The sequence below is a fragment of the Callorhinus ursinus genome, unplaced genomic scaffold (genome assembly GCF_003265705.2).
Source record: "Callorhinus ursinus isolate GAN/ISIS: 27379988/994484 unplaced genomic scaffold, GSC_fseal_2.0 scaffold1, whole genome shotgun sequence".
Classification (NCBI taxonomy): Eukaryota; Metazoa; Chordata; class Mammalia; order Carnivora; family Otariidae; genus Callorhinus; species Callorhinus ursinus.
Genome location: NW_027397063.1, coordinates 137,453,132 through 137,474,496, shown reverse-complemented (window position 1 = coordinate 137,474,496; position 21,365 = coordinate 137,453,132). Strand labels below are relative to the sequence as shown.

Sequence of the window (21,365 nt, the reverse complement as noted above, 5' to 3'; positions counted from 1 at the left end):
AAGCTCCTGCCCAGCACTCTGCCCCACCCCCAAACAGGCACCCACTAGCTGCAGCTTTGTGGAAGCAAATGGAGGGGACTCCCAGAGCAGCTGGTTGGGGGTAGGCACCCCCACCCTGGCGAATCGCTCAACCGAGAGGACCCTGCTTTTGTAGTCAGGCGGCCCAGGGTTAAATGTTAGCCCAGCTTCTTTCCATAAGCCTCAGTTTCTTCATCTGCAAAAGAGGGGGCCAAATCCCTGGGTTACTAGGGGACTAGGCAGGGTCAGGTTTCCACGGTAGATGTTCACTCACTGGGACCTGTGGCGATCGTGAAAATAATCAATATTATTACAAGTCTGAGGGTCTGCGGCTAAGGAAAAGCCCTGAAGAGAGGGCTTGACAAAGTGGCTGGGAGAACGTGCCCCCAAGTCTGTGAAGGTTGGGGGATGGCCACAGAGGGAGCCATAGAGGAGGGAGCTGGGGGAGGGTGGGGGTAATGCCCTGGTGAGGCAGGTGGGTGGGGCTGCGGGAGGCTCATCCTGGGCGGATGGAGCCCTGTGGGCATGCAGGGCCTCCCAGCTAGGCCTGAGGCCAAGTGGGGCGAGAGCGCCTGACCCAGGGGCTGCATCTGTCTGTCCACAGCTGGCTTATCGTCCCAGAGCTCTCGCTGGTGCTGAGCAGATCGCCGGGCCTCCTCCCCTGCCATTGCCGGGCCTGTCCGGGGTTGCCTCCAGGGCTCTGCCAAGGCTTCTCCTTTGCCCTCCTGGTCTGAGGTGTTGGCTTTGCTCACCCTTGGGGAACCTCTTCTGGGAGAAGGGGTTGAGCTGGTTGCCCAGGTTGGCTTCTGGGAGCAGGTGCAGTCCTCTCCGCGCCTAAGGCTGCCCCGTCCCGCCAGGCTGACACCGGGCCACCATCCTAGTAGTGTCCACCTTCTGCTGCCGCAGGGCCTGCAGAAAGACCCCTTTCACCTGGCCCAGGGTCTCGTGGTACATTCGGAAATCCTCCTCCTTCCCACGCAGGGCACTGCCCAGGGCAGCCTTCAGCATCTCGTTTTCCTCCACCTGGATGGCCAGCCTGGGCCACATGAAGAAAGGGCTCAGTGCGGCCCACGCGGGTACGCGTGTGTACAGGGGTGCTGGGAATGGGGCAGCCAGCGAAGCTGCTCTTGAGGCTGGGGGATCTCTCTGACCCGTCCCCTCCTCCCACGGACCCTGGGGGAATACCATGTGGGATTCCTCTCTGGGCCCGCCCACAGCCCTGGGCCTGGCACCCTGTAGCACCCCCAAATGCTGGCTGCCTTGAGGATAAGTACTAATCTGTAGGGGTCCCTCCATCCTTCCTTGAACATCACTGCCTTTGACCCTGAAAGTTTAACTGGGTGAGAAAAGTGGCTTCAGCAACCCAGGCTTAGTCCAACTCTCGGAACTCGGAGGCCATCGGAGACACGGCTGGGTCTCTCTGCCCTCTGGCGGCCAGCTGCTGAATTGCAGGCCTAGACCCCAGGACCCAGCAGCCAGCCCTCTGGGCCAACAGAAGTCAAACCGGGAGGGACAAGGTCCTTCTGCCCATCAGAGTACCTCCGCTCACACAATGCCACCCTCCGGAAGATGGGGCAGGAGAGCACCTGGTGGTCAGCTCCTCCATCTGTGATTCCATGGGCACATTGGAGAGCTGGGTGAAGGATGGGTCCTTCCTTTCACTCCCGTTCGGGTTGTGCCTGGTGCTGGAGGTGGGCAGACCTGTGGGGCGGTAGCAGCCGCTTTCTGTGATGAGGCTGTGGCCCCGTATCAGTGCTTTCCTCCCCTCTCCACCCCACTGCCTAGTTCCTGCTTTTCTGCTTGCTGAAACATTATACTTCCTTCAAGATGGGGGACAAGGCATAGCATACCAAGTTGTCAAATCACTGTGTTGTACACCGGAAACTAACACTGTGTGTCAATTATACTTCAATTAAAAAAAAATTTTTTTTTTTTTAAGATGCAGGACAAAGCCTGCCTCCCTCCCTGATGCCGGCTCCGCATTCCCCTGGACTCACGCTGTAGTCTCTGCTACAGCCCTGATTATGCTTGCTTTGTACCAAGGTGGTTCCTCTCGTTACTGTCTCCATCTTCACAATTCAGTGAGTCTAGATCATCACCGCCTCTGATGCCCTCTTACCACTGAGTAGCCCCTGCCTCCAAAGCCTACCTTGACCAGCAGCTCCCTACATACATACAGAGAGTCCAGCGGGGCCAGGGCCAGAGGCCACAGAACACTCAGAAAAAGAAATCAAAGGCAACTGGTGGGAATTTGGGCACAATCCAGCGTCAGAAAACCTGTGCTGAAAAGGCCCTCAGAGGTGGCGTGGCTCTCGGGGATGGTGTGGCCCAGGAAAAAATCACCTGGCATCAGTAGACTTGGCTTTCACCCCCTGCTGTGTGGCCTTGGGTAAACCATCAACCTCTCTGAGCTGGTCTTCTCATCTGTAAAATGAGGATAATAGTTCTTGCCTCTAAAGCTTTCTGAGGCCTGGGTGAATTCACATTTTACCTCAAGGCTCCGTGTGATCGGACCACCTCCGCAGTATTCTGTCACTTTTCTGACCTTGCCTCATACTCCCCTCCCCTCACCACGTGCCAGCCTCACTTGCTGTTCCTTGCTGTTCCTTCCTGTTCCTTCAAGCCTCCCGCCAGGCTCTCACCGCAGTGCCTTTGCACTTGCTCCTCCCTCGAGTGTCTGTATGCCTCCCTCCCTGCCCCTCCCACTGTCTCTGTGCAGATGTCAACTCCTCAGGGGGCTCTTCCCTGGCCTCCTGGAAACCAGCTGCTCTCAGCACACCCTATCCGCTCCTCTGCTGCGAACCCCAGCACCTGCCTCCATCTGACTTAGCATGTCTTTTACTGGTTTTTTGGTAATTACCCATCTTCCCCACTGGAGTGGAACTGCTGTGGAGGGACCAAATTCCAGACTCAGGTCTCTTCATTCTACAGATGGGGGTGCTCTACTCCCTGAAGCAGTGGTGCTCTGCCCACGTCACAGGCCAGCAGGTGGCAAAGGCCACATGGACACTTTTTCTCAGGCCGCTGCTCTTTGCTGTCTAGGTGGAAAAATATGGTTTTTCCTGCCGTGGCCGAGCACCCCCTGGATGGGTTACTCAGGTCATAAGCCCAAGGCCTAGAGACAGCACATTCCTAGGGGACCCATTCTTGAGGGCCCAGCAGGGCTAGGTTATAGGGACCTTCCTCAGCCTGGATTCTCAGCAGCAACTGGAAGGGCCCTTGAGTTCTGGGCCCTGCTGGTGGGAGAAGGGAAAAGGGCACAACTCCTGCTTTGTGCCTCATTCCTGGCACATCCTTCTGAAATGTTCTGATCTCATCTGGGCTGGGGACAAAGGTCTGAGTGTCCTCACTAGGGAAGGGGGTGGGGGATATACTGGGGTGTTGCGAGGCAGGGCAGTAGGGGGAACACCTCCACTCCAGAGCCTATGGGGGTTGGGATGGGGACGTCAGAGGGAGGCAGGCCTAGCCCCTCCATACTAAAGATTCTTCCTTCCTTCGCTTCTGGCTCTGGCATCCCATGCACCCAGCTGGCCCCAGACACACAAGATGCTGATGCTGCTGGTCCAGGGACCACACCTGAAGAATCACTCTGTGAGGGGCACCTGGGTGGCTCAGTCGGTTAAGCATCTGCCTTCAGCTCAGGTCATGATCCCAGAGTCCCGGGACTGAGTCCCACATCGAGCCCCATATCAGGCTCCTGGCTCAGTGGGGAGTCTGCTTCTCCCTCTCCCTCTGTCCCTCATCCTGCTCTTGTCCTCTCTCTCACTCAAATAAATAAATAAAATCTTTTTTTAAAAAAGAATCACTGTGTTAGAGAATAGATCTTTTAGTTCAGGACAACAAAATCTCCATCTGCAGCTAGGTGTGGTCATGTGACTAGGATCTGCTCAGGGGATGAAGGCAGAAGTGACACGAGCAACCTTAGGATCATGCCCTTAAAAGGTGAGGAGCAGGTTGTCGCCTGCCCTCCTCCCCTTCCTGCTGCTGGTGGGGAAGCTATAGCAGCCATCTTAGACCATGGCGGCCGCAAGTTGAGCACGGTGGAACACAAGACAGAGAAGCCACTTCATCCCTGCTTACTTCATCCCTGCTCAACTGCTGCCAGAAGCAGAGAGGGATTCTTCTGGTCAGCCACTGCCATCCTGGCTTCCTCAGCAGGCCAACTTTGCCCCAAGACCAACTCTAAACAAAGTCAGCTCGGGACAGAGGGTTAAGCATTGGGGTGGGGCTGGTAACTGGGGCTATTAAGCGGAGGCACTGCCACCTCATATAAAGGTTTGCAGGTGTCTGGGTCAGGGCCACGTGGGGCCTTTGGGGCTCCTAGTTCTGAGTAGGAGGCCAAGGAAAGAAGACCCTCCAGCAGCATGGGCAGGCAGAGCTGCATCCTGATGGAGGCCTCTGCTTCCCACATTCTTCTCGAAGGGACTGAATTGGTGCTGCTGACAGGCTCCTCCAGTAGCAGCAAGGCCACCCCCCTGCCACTGGGGCCCCTGGTCCAGCCCCTACCTGTTTTGCTCCTGGGGGCTGCTCTCTGACTGACTGACGGCCTCCCAGGCTCCAGGCGCATCTTCTCCAGATGTTGCTCCAGCACCACGCTGCGTTGCCGCTCCTCCTGCAGCTTCTTCTCTGATTCCAGAAGCTTGCTGTTGCTCTCCTCCACCCTGATGATTAGACAGGAGGGGCTGCCATACCCCAGGGCAGGCAGGAGCAGCCCCCACCCCAGCGGCTCTGGCTCTCAGAGAGGCAGGCGCATCTTACACTGGTGGTGGTGGTGTGACTTGTTCTTTGTTTTTACTGCGGGGACATAGGAACATGTGTTTAAAAGTCACATAGTTCTCTCCAAGGCTTAAAATGGAAAGCTTGCCAGCCACTCACACTCCTCCCCAATCCCATTTCCGGCTCTCCAGAAGCAATCATTCAGAACACTTTTAGCTGTTTCTTTGAATATTTACTGCCATATTTCTACAGATGCCCATACTGCTATTTTTTAAGGCTTAAATATAATCTTTCGACTTCCTGTCATGCAACACGAGAATGTAGCTTTAGTTTAGCCCTCTTCCCTTACCAAACAGAATCACCCCTCCACCTCCTAATGTAGTTACATACCATTTTTCAGCTGAATTAATAGTAGGGGGTGTATTAGTTTTCTATTGCTGCTGTAACAAATTAGCCCAAACTTAGCAGCTTAAAACAACATACATTTATTATCTCACAGTTCTGGAAGTCAGAAGCCCAGCAGGCTCTGTTGGTTTGTCTGCTCCAGGCTCCAAAAGCCAAAATCAAGGTGTTGGCTGACCTGGGCTCTTACCTGAAGGTTCTGGGGGAGAATCCACTTCCAGGCTCACTCAGGTTATTGAAAGAATTCAGTCCCAGTGGAAGGACTGAGGTCCCTGTTTCCTGCTGGCTGCTGGCTGGGTTATTTTCATCTTTTAGAGGCCACCTGGCCCGCTCCATCTTCAAGGCCAACCAGACACCCTTAGCATGCTTTGAATCTATCTGACTTCCTCAGCAGCATTTCTCTGGCTGACCCCAGCTGGAGAAATTTCTCTGCTTTTAAGAGCGCAAGTGATTAGATTGGGCCCACCTGGTAATCCAGGATAATCTTCCTATTTTAGGGCCCATAACTATAATTACATCTGCAAAGCCCCTTTTGCCATATATCATAAAGTATTCACAGGCACAACAGCAGGGAGCGAAGGGCATGGGGGACAAAATCTTGTCTACCACAGGGAGTTACATTAGAACAATTACCCAGACATGGAGCGTGGTAATGATGACATTTTCTTTCTTATTTATTTTTATTTTTTTGCTTTTCTCGGAGTTAGTGATTGCTTTCTGTTTATTATTATTTATTGTTACTACTTATTATTATTTTCTATATGCCCATGATGAACTCATGGGACTTGAAGACATTGCCATTCGGCCATTTCACATGAAGGGTTAGTTTAATCTCAGTGGGGCTGGGGCTAAGGTCTCTCCTGTGGCTAGGTATGGCATTCCAGACTTCTGTGCTACAAAAGGCTCAGCTAGAAGGCCAGGACTCCTTGAAATTTAACCTAAACAAATGGTTGCATACACACATGCAAATCAGAGTGGAGGTCTGGAAATTTATAGTGTTGGAGGAAGTGGTCTTCCACTTCAGTGCAGAGTCAAAGAAGGAGCAGAATGTGTGACAATTTTGAACAGCATACAACTACTAACACAAAGCTGTATACTAACACAGTTATACAGCTACTAACATGACTTGTTCAAGCATGTTCCTTGAAACTTTATTTGCAAAAGCAAAAAAAAAAAATCTACAGGTCCATCAATAGAAGAAATACAGAATAAGTGGTAAATATTCATATATTCATTCATACCATGGTAAATATTCATACCATGGAATGTGATAGAACATGACAGTGTTCAACACAGTGGCTGCCAGCCTCATGTCCACAGGTAGCTATTTCAGTTGAAATTAATGACAATGAAATAAAATTAAAAATTCAGTTCTTCAGTCACACCAGCCACATTTCAAGTGATCCAAGCCACATGTGGCTAACGGCCACTGCATTGGACAGCAGAGCTCTAGAACACCTCCATCATCACAGAAAGTTCTGCTGGACAACCCTGCTCTGGCAATGAGAAAGAATGAGGTAGAGCTACATGTATAAACACAGATCTCCAAATCATGGGATTGGAGAAGAAAAACAAATGTCGCCAGAATGCATACAATATGATGCCATTTATGTAAATGAAGGACAAATACATCATAGTGGATTAACACAATAAAAACACTCCTTAACCATAAAAAGAATCTGTACTGAGCTGAAGAGGATGTCTGAGATATATTATTGAGTGAACTAAGTAGCAGAAGATTATGCATAATATATGACCTAATTAAAAATTTTATAACAGATTAAAAATTTAAAAACAAATAGATACCCGTGCTAATGAAACTCAGCCAACGAGCTACAACAGGGATGTGCAGCAGCAGCTACTGACTAGTCAGCTGGGGTGAGGGGCTTTCATTTTTCTGTCGTGTATTTCAGCAATGTTTGCGTTTTGTTGAGGTTTGTTATCTGTTTGCGCTAGGGGAAATAAGAAACTAACGGCAAACACCGTATCAATGCTAAAGCACTCTATGAATTCTGACAAAATTTAGGAGCAACCAAACTTTTGGTTTCTTCTCCCAAAATGTGCCTTCCTCATCTTGATAAATGTCACCACCACCCATGTAGTTGCCTGGCCGAAATACCCGGGTGGCATCCTTGCCTTCTCTCTCTTCCTTGCTGCTTTCAGCTTCCAATTTATCAGCAGGCCCTACGGCTTTTCCTCGAAACACATACCAGAGTCAACTCATTCTCAGTGCTTCACCTGGAGTGTGGCCTGGTCTGGAACCGCTCCTCCGCGGGCCTCCACAGCTTCACTTTCTACTCAAGACTTCCCGTTGGGATTCTGATTATTCTCTTTTGACCGGTCTTCATTCTCACGGAGTTTTTTTCTCCTTCGATCCTTAACTGGGCTAATGCAGCTCAATGCTGGTGTGTCATGGCTTTGGGGGTGACGCTAACAGCTATCTCACACCATGTGCATTAACCTCCTGACAGACCAGATTTTTTTTTGACTTTGCCTTTTTACTTTGTAATTGATTTTTATTATATTTCAAGAGTCTGACCAAACTGACCCAATGGCAGTGTAAAGTGAACGATATTAAGGAAGGCAAGTCATTAGTGAATATTTTCATGTAAAAATTTTGCTTTTGTAAGGACTCTAAGTGTGGGGATACTGATAAAAAATACTCAGATAAGGAGGTCCCCCTACCCAGGTATTAATTTAATATAAATGATATAAGACCTTTATAAAAAACAAACATACATATTATACTACATATATAATACTATATACATAATTCATAAAGAGCTCTTTATGGATGTAAAGAAAAAATATAAATGACCCCCTAAAAAACGTGCCACAGTTTGAATAGATATTTAACAGAAAAGAACATGTAAAAGGCTATAAACGTGAAAAATATGCTCAGCCCCACTTCTGGTTATAGCAAAGTAGATAAAAACAACTGAGAGAACAGTGTTCCTTTATTAGTTTGGCAAACATGTTATGCATTGATAAAACTTTGTAGAGGTGAGGGTATGGGGAAATGGTAGCCAGTTTACATTATCAATGGGAATGCAAATGGATTCATGTTAAAAGGGCAGTTTACCATTATTTGTGAACATTTAAATGTACACATTCTTCGATCCAGTGATTCCACATTTAGAAACTGACAGTGATACACTCTCATAAAAATGTAAAGATGTGTTTAGTGTGAGTCCATCTTGTAATAAAAATGTAGGTGCGTATATGTGCACATATGTATATGCGCGTACATACATACATTTGCAGATACATTTTTGGATGTGCAAAGAAAACATTTAGAAGTTCTGACAGTTCTTTTCTATGAGGAATGGGGAACTGCAGGTTGGAAAAGGAGGCTTTTTGCAATAAGTAAGTATATGTTTGTAATAGAAAAACTAATAAAACCTCCAATAGCATACAGCAGGAGTTTCGATGCCAATGTGAGGGCAGAAGCTGTAAACCTGGACTCCTATTAGGCAGCAAGCTGCAAGGAAGCTCTCTGCGTGGTTCTGGAAGCCTCAAGAGTGCCCTGTTGCAATAAAAGACTGAGACATCCGTAAACCAGGGAAGTGGTAAGGAAACCTGTAGTCAACCAAGGCCTTAAGTGTGGGAGGGAGGAAGCACCGATCATGAGAAAAATGAAACACAAGCCCAGCACTCATGTGCTCATGAAACCCTAAACCAATAAATTAGCATAAAGTACCAATCAGAGGCCACTGAAACCCCCAAAGCTCCACAGAGACAAAAGCAGAACCATTCCATAGGAACATTTTCGTAACCTGAGAAGTCCCACAGAAAAAGACAAAAAACCAACAACACTGAAGACAAATTCACAGAAATAACACAAAAGTACCAACCACATAGAGAAATCATTCACCGTGAGGGGGAGTCAACAGACATTACTTAGGATCCAAGGTAATGAAGATGATAGAGCAACTCTAAAGGGATGAAGTAAGTTTAAAATTATTACAAGGAGAAAAGCAAGAAGTCTTCATGAAGAAGACTTCTTTTTTACACAAAAAAGAACTGCTAGAAATGAAAAAAATACAGTTATTAAAATAGGTTTCATGGCAGATGAAGTGCAACTGAAGAGATTTAGGGAGCAGATTTGAAGATCTGAAGAAACCACGCAGTTATCAGCCCAAAATATCACAAAGGTTTAAGAGCTGCAGAGGAAGGAAGAAGAAGGTCTAACAGGGGCTGACTAGGCATTTCAGATGGAAAGAACAGAAACAATGGGGAGAGGCAACATATTGAGAGATGTCCTTGGCAATATATAGATTGAAGTCCTCGGAATGAAAAAGCACACCAATTACTAAGTAGGAGAAATACAATGAAATAAAGTCCCTAGACCCATCACAGTGAGACTTCAAAATACCAGACTAAAGGAATATCTGAAAAAACATCTAGAGAGAAAGGACATAACTATGAAGGAACAACAACCAAACTGATAGCAGATTTCTTTTTGGCGACAGTGGACGCTCAAAGACAATGAGCTCTCGGGTGCCTGGGTGGCTCAGTCGGTTAAGGGACTGCCTTCGGCTCAGGTCATGATCCTGGAGTCCCGGGATCGAGTCCTGCATCGGGCTCCCTGCTCGGCGGAGAGCCTGCTTCTCCCTCTCCTTCTGCCTGCCTCTCTGCCTACTTGGACTCTCTCTCTCTCTATCTCTGTCAAATAAATAAATAAAATCTTTAAAAAAAAAAAAAAGACAATGCGCGAGCTATCATAGCGTCCCGGGGCTGAGAGAAAGTACCTGACCATCTAGAATTCTACACCAAATGAAATTCTCCTTCAAGAGAAAGGCAAAATAAAGATTCCAGAGTAAACAAAGACTCGGGGAGATTACCATCCACATGGTCTCGCTGAACTGAAGGATGCCCTTCAGTAAGAAGGAAGCTGAACCCAGAAGGGAGACTGAGAGGCAAGAAGCAAGAGTGAGGGAAGACATTTTTAAGTATGTTGGCCAAAGTAAATGAATACTGCCTAATTTTTTAAAAGATGAATTTGGAGGGTTAATTTCAGAGGGTTTAGAAAGAAGAATGCAATATTAGAGAAATATTAGAAACCAGTGACATGAAAGACACAAGTAGGGGAATCAGAGTTAAACATTGTAAACATGTTGGGGCACCTGGCTGGAGAAGCATGTGACTCTTGATCTTGGGGTCATGAGGTTTTTATTATCAAAGGGATAATAAAGAAATCTACAGACTTTAGACTTGCTGAATTCTATGTTAAAAGTTATAGGTAACCACTAAAAGGATAGAGATAGAATGTATAACTTCCAAGCTTGCATGTCAGAGAGGGAGATAAAACCTGACCTAACCAATAGAAAAGATAAAACCTGACCTAGCCAACAGAGAAAAAGGAGCAGAAAAATCATGGCAAATAGAAAATATTAATTGAGATGATCAAAATATTTCCAAATATTACCAAAAATGGATTAAACTCTCCTCCTCAAACACCAAGTCTCAGATTGAGTTTCCCAAAACAAAGCCTAGGGGTGCCTGGGTGGCTCGGTCGGTTAAGGCTTGGTCGGTTAAGTGTCTGACTTGGTTTCAGCTCAGGTCATGACCTCAGGGTTGTGGGATCGAGCCCTGCATCCAGCCCAGGTCGGGCTCCAAGCTCAGGGGGAGTCTGCTTGGGATTCTCTCTCTCCTTCCCCCTCTGCCCCTCCCCCTTCTCTCACGCATGCGTTCTCTCTCTCGCTCTCTCTCTCAAATAAATAAATGAAATCTTTAAAAAAAATAAAAATAAAGCCAATCATATGCTTTTCAAAAAGAGACATGTTTAGCGACCTCTGTCATGGCGGACTAAGTGAACTAGCCCCTCCTATTGTAAACAACTAGAAGAGTGGACAAAATATGAGAAAGAAGACACAGCAATGTTCTCAGACACTGGACAACAGGATGAGAGGCACAGATGCTCGGACACAGGCCTTGAGAGAAGGGAAACAAAGACGAGCTCTACTGTTGTTTTTAGTCGGACTGCGCCAGGTGAGGGGTGAGGGGATCCCACGCAGAGCACAGCGGTCCCACCAGGATAAGTACACAGGACCGGGGACGTGGAGGGCCCTGAGGCCGCTGGAAGGGGCAGGGCAGAGGACGAGAGGGGGAGGCTCTGCCTCCCTGATGCGAGACTGGAACAGACCCCCCAGAAAAAGAAAGGAGTAGATACTGGGGATCTCTGAGAAGGGCAGGTCCTCTACTTTGGGGTGAGAAATCCCAACAGGTTTGGGGGCATCCGAATACTTTCCTTGTGTGAGCGCTGCGGGACAGCAATGCCCCAGAGCAGAAAAGGCTGTGTGTCTTGGCTAATGGGCCTGGGACAGCCTCCGAGAGCTAGCTCCCCCATACCCTAAAATGACACAGAACAGCAGAGTGAACCCAAAAGGGTCAAGCTAAGAGAAAAGCACACACGCGTGACTCATAGTGAGTGCCTTGCTTGCCTCACACGAATCCCAGCTCTGCACAGGGAGGCCCTGGAAGAGGAAATCGCACGGGCAGAGAGAGACCAGTAAAGGAGAACCGAGGCATCCTCTGCCGAGCTTCCAGCGGAACCGGGCCATGTGAGTGATGGAGGCGTTCTGTGGAATCGAAACCCCGAGGTAACCCACGGAACCTCGGGAAAGAATAAACCATCGTGTTTGAAGCCATGAAGCGTGGAATGGTTTGTTACACAGCAATGCATAACGGAGTCACCTTGGTTCACGAAACCCCCCAAAACTCAGTGCCACTCGAGGGAAATGGGAGTGCGTTTCTTCCATTTGGTAGACTGGAGGCTTGTACTATCCACGACGCTTTAGTTACAGAAAAAGAATTAATGTTACATTTCTCTTTTGTCTGAGGATGTCTGAAATTCATATCCTCTTCACGGATTACATGAAAAGGAAAAAAACACTGAAAGCTGGTCACTTCTCACTGCTTAGGTACTGGCCACTTCCCAGCACCCCTCACTCCTTCTTTGGTAACTGTACTCTGTTTTTCCCTTTGGCAAGCTGCCCCTCCCCCATTCTATGAGCACCTGCAGGTACTTCCAGTCAAGGTGCCTGGCCTACGTCCAGGGATGGACCTGTGAGCAACCCAGGCCAGCTAGACCTTCTCTCCCAGAACGTGCTGGCACAGGAAGTGGAAGCCATTGGGCCAGCGCCCCAGGAGAGACCGCCAAGGGTTCCTGCTACCGCATCCAGCCCCCAAGATTCCCAGACTTCCTTGGGCTCCTCTCCTGCCCCGTCCCTTGAAGTAGGCCAGCACCTACCAAAATCTGCCTTTCCCTTAACTTAGCCAGAATCGGTTTCTACTGCCTGTCACCAAAGAGCCCTGGCCGCATGCCCCGGTAGGGCAGGAACTCAGTGGTGTCCTTTATATTTTTCAGTGTGGAGGTCACGTGGTTGGGCCATGCGTTGGCCTGAGTACCTGCAATTCTTGCCAAAAGGGCCACTTGAGCGAGGAGCACTGATTTATCTGAATGGAAGTCTGTCAGCAGCCCCTTGGAGAAAACTATGCCTCCTGGCCCACTGCCTTGGGCCACATGCTGCCCACCCCCTTCCCAAAGAAGTCTCAGCTGCCATCTCCGAGCAACTCTCTTGCCCTTTGTAATTCCGAAGTCCTTCTAGCCTTTGTCTTCCCCTCAACTCCCCGAGTGCCCTGAAGAAGGTGCCGAGTTCATCAGATTTTAATTATTTGTGGACTGATCTGACTGCTTTAACTACTCCAGAGAGCCTCTCCCCTGAGACTCCCACCTCATGTCCACATGGATGCAACAGTCCCATTGAATACACGTAGGGCAGGGCAAACCACAGGTGTGACAATAGGGCCCCAAGGCTGTGGGACACCTAGGTGAGCACCCGAGTGGTGACTGGAAATACCCTAGACCGACACCGTGGAAGCCGAACTCTCCAGGAAGGCGGACCCAGTCATGGATGAGACCGGGTCCCTGCCCAAGAACCATGCCCTTGAGCCAGGCTCTCCTACCCTCAGCCCACACAGGCCCATGAGAGCATGTCCCTGGGTGCCATGCGTTACCGTTTCTGCAGGACAGTGACAAACTCGGTAAGCCGGTCACGCTCCACTTCAGCGGCCTGCCAGAGGGCCTTGAACTCTGTCACCTGTGCCTGCCAGCCTTTCTGTTCGGGGGAGTCTGAGAACCTGCGACCAGGGTGGGGCAGAGGTCAGAGGTCAGAGGTCATTTGAGGGGTTATCAGGAGACATACACTTACTTGTGATGGTGGGAAGGATTAGGAGAACATTCAGGGAGCCTCAGAGGCAGCCTCAGAGAAGGCAGCCAACCCGGTCCTTCCTAGCCCTGCTGGTCCTCCTCCTCTGGCTTCTTCACAGTCCACCATTCCTGTGCTTGTTGAAGTCTCTAGAGCTCACTTAGCTGGCTGCACAGCCAGACCCCACCCAGGCTAGAGCCTGCATCAGTACCTCTGTCCATCCAGTCCCTGTAGGGGCCTGGAATTGGGCTGGCTGCTCTGGAATTTGGCCCGTGAGGGCCTAGGGTGCCCCGGGTTCCTGTGTGGCCGGGGGCCTGGCCACCCTGCCCATTTTTAGGTGGGCCTCGCCTCTGTCTCCCTGTCGGCCTACCCCAGCCTCCTTCGTCTCCTGGCTTGGCCCCACGCTCAGCCCACTCTCCTGGACACTCGGCTTTGTGACTTGGTCGGTTCTCTTCAGTGCTGATCTAGCCGGCCCCTGCTTTCCTCCTTACCACTGGGTCTGCCTACTAGCCCCTTACCTGCTGGCTGGAGCCCGGACAGAGGGGAACTCTGCCCCCCAACCAAACCCCCCAGAGCCCATGTGTGAGTCCCAGGCTGCTCTCTGCTTTGCCCCCACCTCTCCCCCTGAGACCCTGGGGGCCCTGGGTTTGCTTTCCTAGCATCACAGGACACATGGAGAGCTGGGCTGGGGCATGTGAGACCAGAGGCTAATTTGGTCTGGAGTCTGGGCCTGGGTCCTCCCTCTGAACACGGAGGGAGTTGGCTGAGATGGGCCTGAGGACAGCAGACCCCTCTGTGTTCTGACACCTAAATACACTTTAAGGCCTTGCTGCTCAGAGTATAGTCTCTGAGTCAGTGGCTGCGGATCCAGGCCTGCCGAATCAGAGCCTGCGTGCTCCGGCAAAGCTCTGGTCAACTCACCTCCACGATTTGCTCATTGGGTGGGGGGAGGGAGAAGAGGGGGAGCTGCAGAAGAAAGGGGCTCTCCCCTCCCAGACACCCCATCACAGTCACCACGCCAGCCCCAACAGACCCCCTCTCTGGGGTGGCTCCCGCTGGTGCTATCACTGAGGGAAGAGGACTGCATGTTCTGTGGGGGTCAGGCCCGTGCGTGGTTGACTTCAGGAAGCACTTGTGTAGTGTGTGGGAGAGGAGCTTGAGAACCAGCAGTCTGGACAGCTGAGAAGCACAGCTGGTCCTGCTTCCCTGTGGAGCGCACAGGTCACAGACCACGGGCCTGGAAGGGATCTTGAGGACCATCGTGGCCCTCTTCCTGCTCCCACTACTGTGACTCAAACCTCAGAGAGACAGAGCCTGTCCATTCTCCCAGGGGTGCCAGGAGGCCTCCCACTCCTGGAAGTGTGGCGTGCGCCCTTGTGGCTCGGAGCAGCCCACTCTCCCCCAAATGCCCTTGTGACCCCAGGCTGATGGATGGGTGGGGCAGCTGCAGGGCTGGCCTTGGCCCAAGGTCCCCTGTGCTGCCAAATGTCAGGCCAGAAGTGTCTTAGGCCCTCCTTGGGAAGCAGCATCCCAGAGAGGATCAATGCCTGGAGCCATATAGCAAGACGAACACGGACTCGGGCCACTCAGAGGCCTGGCCTGGAACCTGAGCTGACCTGCCTGAGGGGTGGAGATGGGGGCTGACAGCAGGAGCATGGCTCCAGTGGACAGTGGGCAGGGCTCAGGACAGGGCTCAGAGACAGGACAAAGCCACCATTTGTCTGTGAGCTGGCAGGAAGAACAAAAGGCCCATTTAAGCCCTAGGCTTGATTCTAACAACAAAGAGGGGGCCAGAGAGCGGAGGGGATATCAGTGACTTAAAGTGGGAACCCATATGACATGAAATTCTCCCCCTAGAGACTGATTCTCAGTGGGGAAGAGAAGACAAGGAAAGGAGCTGAGCTCTAGGCCCTGGAAGTTTCCTTGTGTTAACTCTGTGGTAGCAGGAAGGGACATTAGACTGCAAGCCAGAGGCCAAGACTCTAGTTCAGTAGCCACTTCCCCTATTAACTTGGATAAGGCACTGGGCCTCCCTGATCCTCTATGTCCTTATGCAAACTTGGAAGAGTCCCTGGATTTGGCCTGGCCTCAGTTTCCTCTCCTTTTAATGGGATGGCAGTACTGGCTGAGCATTCAGGGTGGGAAGGACTGTGAGGGCCCTGAGGTCCTGGGTTCATACCTGGGTGAGGCCCCATGAGGACCGGGCAGAGAAGGCCACGTGAGAGCAGATTCCACCAGCGTGTGGCCCAGGCTGGTCACGGAGCTGTGTGAAGGCAGAAGGGGTTTCATCACCACAGGAGGGCAGGCTGGGCCCAGCCTGGGAGGAGAGCAGGGGCCAGCAGGGATCTGGCGAGCCCGAGGAGGTGGCCAGTGCTGGCCCTTGTGGCAACCCTGGCCAGGCAGTCCTGCAGATTTGCTGCCCTTCTTTCTAGAACTCTTGCTGGCTCAAAACGAGACAGAACCAGGAGACATCAGAGCCTCGAGCAATCCAAGACAGGGCTGTTTGAGAGTCCTAGAAACAGGTGTGTTTCAAGGCCAGCTCAGAGAGGCTATTACAGGGAGCTGCAACCAGATGTCTTGCAGAAATAATATCTGGGCCTAACTGGCTCCTCCATGCAGATGCAGGGCTAATGGAATACGAGAGGCCCACATTTTGGAAGGACAACGCTACAGTCATCTTAAAATTGCACCCGTGGCTTCCGAGCAGAGGCAGCCTTTCTTCTGAATAATTAATATTCACTTTCCAACTCCTCTATCCCCCTTTTTTTTTCTTACCGAGAAGATCCAAGCCTGCCAACGTGATCGCCTGCTGAGGCCGGAGACTTGGGCTGGCCAGGGTCCTCCAGGAACTTGGTGTAGGCGGGGTTGACCTCAGTCCCACTGGACCCCTTGCCCACTTCTTTATTCTGAAGATACTGTAGGGAACAGACGTGAGTTCGATTCTCAGCGCTTTGGCTCAGAGGCCTGGAGAAGGCAGGAGGGGGCCTTGGCTGGAGTTCGGGGCTTTTAGGGGACATGAAAGAGGCTTCTTTTGAGGAGTGAAAAGCGAGGCCTGCTTGGGGAAGGCACTCCTTGCATGATAATGACATCTAATAATGCCTCTCTTCAGAAAGGGAGCTACATGGCGTGAGGTGGTGACTGGGCCAGGAAGCTGTTCTACATTCAGGTCCCGAAGGGAAGTGCATGGCCTTTGATTCGGGCCAGATCAGAGACTGATGTCTTTGAGTGGACCCACCTCTCGGGGCAGGCCCCCCCCTCCCCCCCGCCCACGCAGGGTCAATGCCAGGTGTGACTTGAGGCCAGCTGCCTTTGTCAGCTGGAGACACTTGGACTTAGTAGACACCCAGAGCCATAGAGGTTGCCAGGGCCTCAGCAAGGGCCAGCAGTCTAGGGGGGAGGCTGGGCTTACCAGGCCCCCTTCCCTCCTCCCACCTCCTTCTTCCGGATAGCTGGAGAGGCCGGATTGAAGAAGGAGCCCCGGAGGACCCCCACCAGGGGGTCAGGCCACCAGGGGTGGACAGCTGGTGTGAGCCCCAGACAACCTGGCATGTCCCCCAGCTCCACCCGTCCTGAGATGCATGCCTCAACTGTCTGCTGGGTAATGCTTGGCCCCCAGTCGGCTGATGATCTCCGAGGTAAGAAGCGCTTCCCTTTTGTGTGCCTGGAGCCAGGACAGTGGTGAGGTGAAAATACTGGAATGTTCCCGTGTGCTCCTTCAGATTTCACTTCCCAGTGGCAAGCAGGGCAAGGACTGCAAGGCAATGTCCCCACTCACAGCTACACACACTCTGTCCCCAGGCCTTTGTCATAACCCTGGGCTCCCCCTCAGCCTCAGGGACTTCAGCATTTTCCACCACAGCCACTGGGGTCCCAGGGGATGGACAGCTCAGAGACAAACCACCAACTCCAGCCAACACCAGCCTGCGGCTGGAGCTGAGAGGCTCCTGGGCTCCCATGCTTCTGACGGGACCACGGATCCCTGGGAATAAAGGGCAGGGCTGCTCTGTGACATGCCTTAGGCGATACCAGTCTCCCTGGCTATGAGGCTTCTCTGTCACTGTGAGACTTGTGTGCCTGTCAAGGTCACCAAGTCCCCTCCCCTCTGAGCACCCCCACCACAGGAAGGAGCCACAGAGAGCCCGCGGGGCCTGACTCCCGGCAGCCCGGGCTGTGCTGGTAAGGCATCTGTCAAGGTCCAACTCTTCAGGGGCTCCCTCATTAGGTGAGCATTTGTGAGCACCTGTACTGGCCTCTCAGCCCTGTGCCAGGCCATGAGGCACCAAGGTATGTGCCGCCTCAAGAGTAGAAGAGGACTTAAGGGGCGGGGCAGGAAAACGATCACCCAGGGTGACAAAAGTGTGTCTTGGGGATGCACAGGGTGTTAGGAGAGTGCCCAGGAGGGGCATGGAGCACAGCCTGGGGGCCCTGGGGCTCTCTGGAGGAGCTCATGACTTGGTAAGACCTAAAGGCTGGGGGCCCCCGGCCGGGCAGTGGCTGTGGGGGAGGAAAGGGAAGGCACGTGCTTCAGGCATGTGCACAGCTGCCGTGGGGAGAAAGCAGGGCTATGTGAGGAGCTTAACAGTGGCCATGTGGCCAGAGTGTCGGGGGGAAGGGAGGGGTGAAGAGGAGAGGCGGGGTGGCAGCAAGAGCTCGTCACGTGGGGCCTTGCAAGCTGGCTGGAGTGCAGCTTCCTTTGGGCCATCCCACTGCCTGGAATGTGAACGTAGAGCCTGGCACCGTAGCCGCCATCTTGGATCGTTAGGAGGAGGGCCACGGCTGGGGACGGTGAGGCAGAGCTGGAAGGAGCCTGGCCCCTTGAGGATTGAGTGAGACCAAGGGTGACCGGGAGCCACAGACAGGTTTTGTGCAGAGATGGGAGACAATCAGGAAAGAGAGGAAAGGTATGTGAGAATGTGTGGGAAGCCAGATGGAAGCCGGGGAGCAGAGTGGAGCCAGGGAGGATGTAGTGTGGCCTGAGTGAAGGTAGGTGGACAGCAGTGGAAGTTGCTGAGCTTTGTCTGGATGGTAGATGGACTTGCCAGGGCTTGGAAATGGATGTCAGGCCAGGCCAGCGCCCTGCTCACCTGCACACTGAGTTGGCCAATCTCCAACTCCAGCTGCTGTACCTTGGCCTCCCGCTCAGCCACCATGGCCCGCAGCTGGGTGATGAGGCTGCTGCTCTGCTGAGCCTCACTGTTGACCCGCTGGTCCAGGTGGCGCTGCGACGCCCGGGTCTTCTCCTCCTGCAGACTCAGGCTGCCCAGAATCTCCTGGAGCTGCTTCAGCTGGTCCTGTGGGGCCACGCAGGAGGGCAGACGACAGACAAGGTTAGCCATGACCCCTGGGCAAGGCAGGACAGGGAAGACCGCCTTCCCTCACGCACTCCTTGCTGCTGCAGGAACCTAACAGTGGGACCCTACCTGTTTCTTTGAGAAGCAGGAGGAGAACTTTCCTTGCCTGCCCTTGCGGGACTCACCAGGCAAGTGGGGACCATGCCCTTTTCCTGTCCTCAACTTCCTTCTCTGATGTTGGGCCAAGAAGGACATTGAGGGGGCTCTCGGGACGCAGACAGCAGCTCAGATGGTGGGCCCTCTGCCAGTGGAGTGGGGGAGATATTCTGGGAAAAAGAAACCCTGTCCCTCTGCTGGGAGATAGCCTTGAAGGCAGTCCCTGGACCCCCTGCCAGGGATCCCTCAGCACCTGACTGAGGCCCCCTCCCCTGCAGATGCCCCCAGGAGACTGGTGGGATGGAGGCTTCACCCGGACGGCCAACAGGAAGGGCAGGTCAGTGATTGGGAATGCGGAGGGGACTGAGGCCCAGAGAGCCCAAGGGCACAGTGCTGGTGGATGGCCGAGCGGGGGCTTGTCTGCAGCTTTCATCATGCCACCTGCAGTAACACAGAATGGTGGCACACAGCAACCACTGAGGACATGCAGCTCCACACCTTATTTAAAAACTGGGAGCTGAGACACCTGGGTGGCTCCGTCGTTAAACGTCTGCCTTCAGCTCAGGTCATGATCCCGGGGTCCTGGGATCAAGCCCCGCATCGGGCTCCTTGCTCGGCGGGAAGCCTGCTTCTCCCTCTCCCACTCCCCCTGCTTGTGTTCCTGCTCTCATTATCTCTCTCTCTGTCAAATAAATAAATAAAATCTTTAAAAAAAATAGCTAAAAAAAAATAAAAACTGGGAGCTGAGGCTCAGAGAGGGGGTGCCACCGGCCTAGGGTCACCCAGGGAGGTGTCAGCAGAGGCGGGTCTGCTGTGCTCTGCTTACCACCCCGTGCCCCCCAGCCAAGCCAGGCAGGGCCACCCCAGGGGTCTGGGGCACAATTTGGGATTCAAAACCCTAGGGCACTGCAGGTCCTAGAGAGAAAAGTCCAGACTAGGGTCAGGAAAGCAGCGTGGCCTTGATAATCAAGGCAGGCCTTACGGTCAGAGCAACCTGGTTCGAACTCAGTTGTATGGTCTTGGACGACTTAGCTAACTAACTGGAGTCTTAGTTTCCCCATGTGTGAAATGGGATTAGAACAGATGACCCTAGGGTTTGTCTTGGCGACTAACCATGATGAACCACATGCACCCCAAGTGCCCGGAGGGGCTGTATGCTGTCACCCGGACAAGAATTTGTACTGGCCCCTCAGTTGTCCCTTCCATTCCTTGATGGAAAGATGACCCAGGGTGTACTCCCATCTCCTTCCCCCGTGCCCACTTCGTCCTCCTCTGGGGTCCACAGGTCCAGCGGCTGGTGCCAGGCTCTAACACGTCACAGCCAGCACCAACACCATACCACACGACATATATGCATGCTCGGGCAGCCTCTGAGCTGCTCCTGCCCCTGGGGCGTGGCTTTGCAGCTGACGGCCACGTGAGGCCATGAGCTTCTGGATGACGCTGGTGGCCTCTGGGGTAAGCAAGGGCTCCCTCTGGCTGGGGCTGGGTCACGGGCTTCCAGGCAGGGTGGGGGGCCCGTGTTGGAGGGCCCGGGCCCTGGCTCCCGCCGGGCCTGAGCGGCAGGGCACTACCATGAGGGCGTCGATGAGCTCGTCGTCATGCCGGCCTTTCTCCACCAGGGTCCCCATCTGGCTCCTGAGGGTTTTCACCTCACTTGACAGCACCTTATTCCGGGACTTCACGCCCTCCAACTTCTTTTTCAGTTCTTCAAGCTCTCTCTGGAGGGCATCCCGCTCACCCACAAGTTTCTGTAATCAGGAAATACAGTCTTGGGCAGTGGGGCTGAATGGGTCCCGGGCTCCCGCTCACAGGGGAGACCCAGTGACAGGAGGGGACTTCTGAAGGCCGGAGAGCAAGGCAGCTCCCAGCCCCCGCCTCTCAGGGGTGTCAGGTGGGGCCCTGCCCTTGCACGTGACAGAGGTCACTAAGAGATGATAGCACTCCTCCATCAGCCCGAGAACACAGGCGTCCAGGCAGCTGCCCTTGCTCTGCCAGGGTCAGAGCCGAGAGGAGCCATACTTGCCAACTGTGGGTGTGTCCTCCAGAGAGCATGGCTGTCCCCACCTCTCACTCCCGGCCTGAGCTGGGGAAAGGGCAAAGCCATGCCCTCGTGAGCAGCACTAGGTCTAGGGTTCAAACAGAAGTGGCTCACCCCACCAGGAGCCAGAATGAGAGGGAGGTGCCACCCCGCTGCGTCGCCTCACTTCCTCCACGCACGCCCAGCACATCAGCCCAGACTGCGCCATGCTCGGGTCAGCTACTAACCGGCAACTCAGTGCTGGGCATGCCTTCGGAGTCTCCCTCCTCCCTCCCTCCCTCCCTCCCTTCCTTCTCAAATATTTCCTGAGGGCCTACTGTGTGCTTAAAACTGTTATAGGTGCTGGGGATAGAGCAGAGAACAAAACAGAGTGTTTGTCCCCAAGGAGCTAACATCCTAGCTGGGGAGACAGATGTTCAATGGTTTACCTGTGACCATTGTTTACCTGTTGCTCTGCTTATTGAAAACTGGGCAAGGGAAATGGAGGGACAATGGCATGGTCAGGGAAGGCCTCTCTGAAAGGTGACATCT

The 21,365-nt window shown here is 52.6% G+C and overlaps 1 protein-coding gene across 5 annotated transcripts in view; it reads right to left on the bottom strand.

Moving 5' to 3' along the window:
- Nucleotides 1-206: 206 nt before the first annotated feature.
- CCDC13 (coiled-coil domain containing 13) overlaps nt 207-21,365 on the bottom strand; it is a 52,529-nt gene continuing 31,370 nt past the window's right edge. For 2 of the 5 annotated variants that reach the window (XM_025867410.2, XM_073901332.1), the window contains exons 9-16: nt 20,368-20,544; nt 18,431-18,637; nt 16,122-16,261; nt 15,526-15,609; nt 13,156-13,278; nt 4,525-4,679; nt 1,605-1,719; nt 207-1,054 (exon numbers count right to left, since the gene is read on the bottom strand). In XM_025867410.2, coding sequence (XP_025723195.2) covers nt 853-1,054; nt 1,605-1,719; nt 4,525-4,679; nt 13,156-13,278; nt 15,526-15,609; nt 16,122-16,261; nt 18,431-18,637; nt 20,368-20,544 — 1,203 coding nt within the window. In that variant the 3' untranslated portion in view covers nt 207-852. Of the gene's footprint in view, nt 1,055-1,604; nt 1,720-2,361; nt 2,443-4,524; nt 4,813-13,155; nt 13,279-15,525; nt 15,610-16,121; nt 16,262-18,430; nt 18,638-20,367; nt 20,545-21,365 lie in introns of those variants that run through there. The other 3 variants (XM_073901350.1, XM_073901343.1, XM_073901354.1) reach the window with 3 other exon arrangements.